The 3,703-nt window shown below is 49.3% G+C and overlaps 1 protein-coding gene across 4 annotated transcripts in view; it reads left to right on the top strand.

The window, feature by feature from the left end:
* The window catches only part of PPIG (peptidylprolyl isomerase G), a 93,299-nt gene that overhangs the window by 80,577 nt on the left and 9,019 nt on the right, over positions 1-3,703 (top strand). For all 4 annotated transcript variants that reach the window (XM_019522770.1, XM_019522769.1, XM_019522771.1 and 1 more), the window contains one exon: positions 930-1,014. In XM_019522770.1, the coding sequence (XP_019378315.1) occupies positions 930-1,014 (85 nt within the window). The remainder of the gene's footprint in view (positions 1-929; positions 1,015-3,703) is intronic.

The following is a 3,703-nucleotide window of genomic DNA, read 5'->3' on the forward strand; positions in this document are numbered from 1 at the left end:
ACCCCTTCCCTTCCCCCTCTTCTTCCACCACAACAGACTTACCAGCTAGACATCGCTCTTCAAGCTACTGGGTTGTGCTCCTTGCCACCTATGTGCTGCGCTGCAGCTGAGCATGCACAGGCCATTTATCAGCCAAATTATTGGCCATATCAGGCTGATTTCTGATGCAGACAGTTTTCTTTATATCGGTGCCAATCCGATATTGGACTGATGTATCGGTGTACCTCTAGATTCTGTGGCACCCTTGTTGAAAATCACGTCTCTCATAGGAAGAAGTTCTGTTAGGTCTGGCAGATAAACCTTAAACTAGAGCTGGTCCTTTCCGATGAAGGTTGGAACAATACTGGTAGATCAGTATGGGAGAGTTTGTATCAGCGTGTCTGTTTACTGTCTTATACTTAACCGGTGGCTAAATGGACTTGCTCGTTCTTTACAGCTTCTATAATCAGTAATTCAAATGCAAGTTCTTAATTATTTCTGCAGGACCCAGAGGAGTGTTCCTATGCTTAAAAATTCAGGGTTCCTTTCATGATGCATTTATCATGATACAGAGAATAAGGAATGACAGAGGTGAAAAAAAGAGAGGCTTTTATAATATTATGAAATGATAACTGCAATCATATTGAGGTTTCAGAATATTTACATACCAAGTTCCCTCCAAAAATGTGTGAGGGATTGCTTCTTTCTTTCTGCCTCCAAATAATTTTCTTAAATGCCTTCTGAATAGACATTGACCGGAATAGTAAAACTACTGTATTGTTCATGATGACCATTAGTTACTGTCTGGACTGGTAAATGAGAATGACAATTGAATCTCTGTTTTCATGTAGTTTTAGCTTGTTTAATTTGCAAAAAATAATTCAAACAGTCTTTACTCTTTTATCCTTCTAAAAAGAGTGTAATGGTATCAGTTTTCTCTTCATTTTTAGTAATCCAGCAAACTCCCAGTCAACATACCAGAGAAGGCTTTTAGTAACCAGATCTGGAAGAAAAATAAAAGGACGAGGACCTAGGGTAAGTATATAAAAATGTTTGTGGCAGAAATGTGTACACTTGTAAAATCCAAGGATGTCAAAACAATTGCACAGATTTCTTGGGAAGAAGAAAGGTGGTTATTAACTCCCATTTTACAATGTTTTAAGGAGGAAGAGAAATTAAGCCATTGTAGTTAATGATTTGGTAAGAGAGTAATGGAGCTGTGATTAGAATCCAGCAGGTCTGACTCCCAAGATTTCTGGTCTGTTCACCAGTGGGCAATGCTAAGAGCACTAGTTCAGCTAAACCAGTGTGTTTAGCTGAACTGGTATGAGATCTGTTGCATATTTTGGCTTTATTAGCAGAATTCATTTTTACTACTATATCAACTTAAACTTTATTGAAATGGTGGGGAAAAGCAGTTCACTAGAACCACATGCATTCTGGCTTAAGACAGACAGAAGCTTCAGGCTGGCTACAGCCAACACAAGTTCAAATCAACCAGTGTTACAAGCTTAGTTATTTTCTTTTGAACATCCATGTTGTAAACAAGGTTATTCATTTCAGCAAAATAATGTCATCCGCAACAGGCTTAAAAAACACACTGATAAGCAAAGCCTGTTCAAATATATTGTGCAGTATTCAATGATCTGGAAATGCTGGGGTATAAGCTATAATACAGAATTGCTAGTGTAACTTTTCCTTCATATCTGAGTCAGTTTCCATATCTTCCTCATCCTTAAATTTGATTAGATCAAAACTCATCAGGCTTTAAGAGTGAGCTGTTTAATTATTACATTCATTTAACGTGAATTTCATCACTATTTTATCTCATGATGGAAGCTTTCAGTGTCACTGGAATTCTTGCCCTTAACTAAATGTTTTGAAAGATGTTTGTCTGGTGGTGCTTATCAAAGCAAAAAGTAGTTTTGTTCCAGGAAGACAGTGGGCGGTTTTAATAGCTAAAAGATTTTCAGATACAATCCAGCAGCTGTTTTCCAAATGAAGGTTCATTGGCCATCATTGAGAATTCAGTGAAAGTTTTTTGATGCATCATTTTTGGTATCCCATTTTAGCACAACATACAGTTTATTTTATGTCAGTGAGGTAATATTATCTTATGCTTCAAAGGTACGAGGGATGCGAGTCGGTGTGGGATGATTGTGGACGGACTGGGAGTGTGGGGGACCTTGTAGGGGGACTGCTCAGGAGGGGTGCAGCCCCCCCCAGCACATGGATTGCCCCCCTTGCAGAGCCCCAGCTCCACCCTGGAGGGCCACAGCCCCCCCACCCCATACGATCCCAGGCACCCTGCAGGGCTACAGCCCCCTCCCCCCCACCAGGGGGGACCGCCAGGCTGTGGTCCCCCTCCCAGGCTGTGGCCCCCCCCACCCTGGAGGGCCACAGCCCCTGCCCCCATACGATCCCAGCCATCCTGCAGGGCCAGAACCCCCTTGTGCAGGTTCTAAAACTTACCCCCAGCAGCAGCAGCAGCAGGAGTGGGACGCTCACAGCCCGCTGCTGCCAGCCCCTCCACTGCATGGCGTGGCCCCGAGCAGCTCAGAGCTGGTGCTGCCTGTGCTGCTCACTGGGGACTGGCGCTACTCGCAGGGGCCCCCAGGGGCCGGTGCCACTTGTGGGGACCGCGTGTTGCACTGTGTCAGGTCCTGCCGCCATGGAACTAGCCCAGCCTGGCAGCCAAGCTGCCCCAGTGCCAGCAGGACCTGGCTTGGCTCAGCGTGCTGTCCCTGTGCACTGCATCGGGTCCTGCCCTCTGGTGGCAGTACTGCTTGCCCTGCGATGCCGGCGGAGAGGAGGCGTGCAATGGGACCTGGCCTGGCACGACTTGCTAGCTCAGCTTTGCACCAGAGTGGGATGCACAGCTCCAGGAGGCACAGCTCCTTTGCAAACGCATGCTAGCTGCGTGGCCCAAGCCAGATTGGATTGGATTAGGTCGGGCTGGTGGGGCACATTTGCCGTGAGGCTCAGAGGTGCCTGAGCCTCATGGAAAATGAACCCTGCCAGCCCAGTCTGGCCCAGGTTGCATAGCTAGCATGCATTTGCACAGGAGTCACACGTCCTGCTCTGGTGCAAAGCTGGGCTAGTGGGCTGGGCTGGGCTGGGTCCTGCCACGCTGCTGGCTTTGCACTCCAGTTGCTTGCTACCCCTGCTTCCTCTACTTGTCACCCTCTGGCCCTGCACACCCCTGGGGATGGCTCTGGGGCTGCCACATACCTGCCCCTGCCACCCGGCAGCCACGTTGCCAGCAGCAGCAGGCAAGTGGGGCTGTGCAGGGCTGTGGCTCTGCTGCAGGCCCAGCGGGTGGCAATACAGTGCTGTGACCCAGGCTCCATACATGCTAAATGGACCTGGCCCGGGCCATCCGAGGTCGTGCGCTAGCAGGATGGGCCAGGTCTGTTCAGCATGTACAGAGCCCAGGTCTTACAGCGCCACATCACTGCCCGTTGTGCCTGCAGCAGAGTCACAGCCTCACTGCCTGCTGCCACCGGCACCCCAGGGGCTGGGTGGTGGAACAGGAGTATGGCAGCCCCCTCTTGAGCCCCTCCATGAACCCACCCACTGGGACATACCCCACACCCCCTGACATCCCCTCCACTCCCCATAGTCCCCGTTAACCCGTTAACTCCACTCCTGGTACCCCCCCCCCCGATAGCCCCTGGCATTCCCCTGCTGCTCCCCATAGCGTCCGACAACCCCCTCCACTCCC

The sequence above is a fragment of the Gavialis gangeticus genome, unplaced genomic scaffold (assembly GCF_001723915.1).
Source record: "Gavialis gangeticus isolate Ggan-Ray unplaced genomic scaffold, GavGan_comp1, whole genome shotgun sequence".
Lineage (NCBI taxonomy): Eukaryota > Metazoa > Chordata > Crocodylia > Gavialidae > Gavialis > Gavialis gangeticus.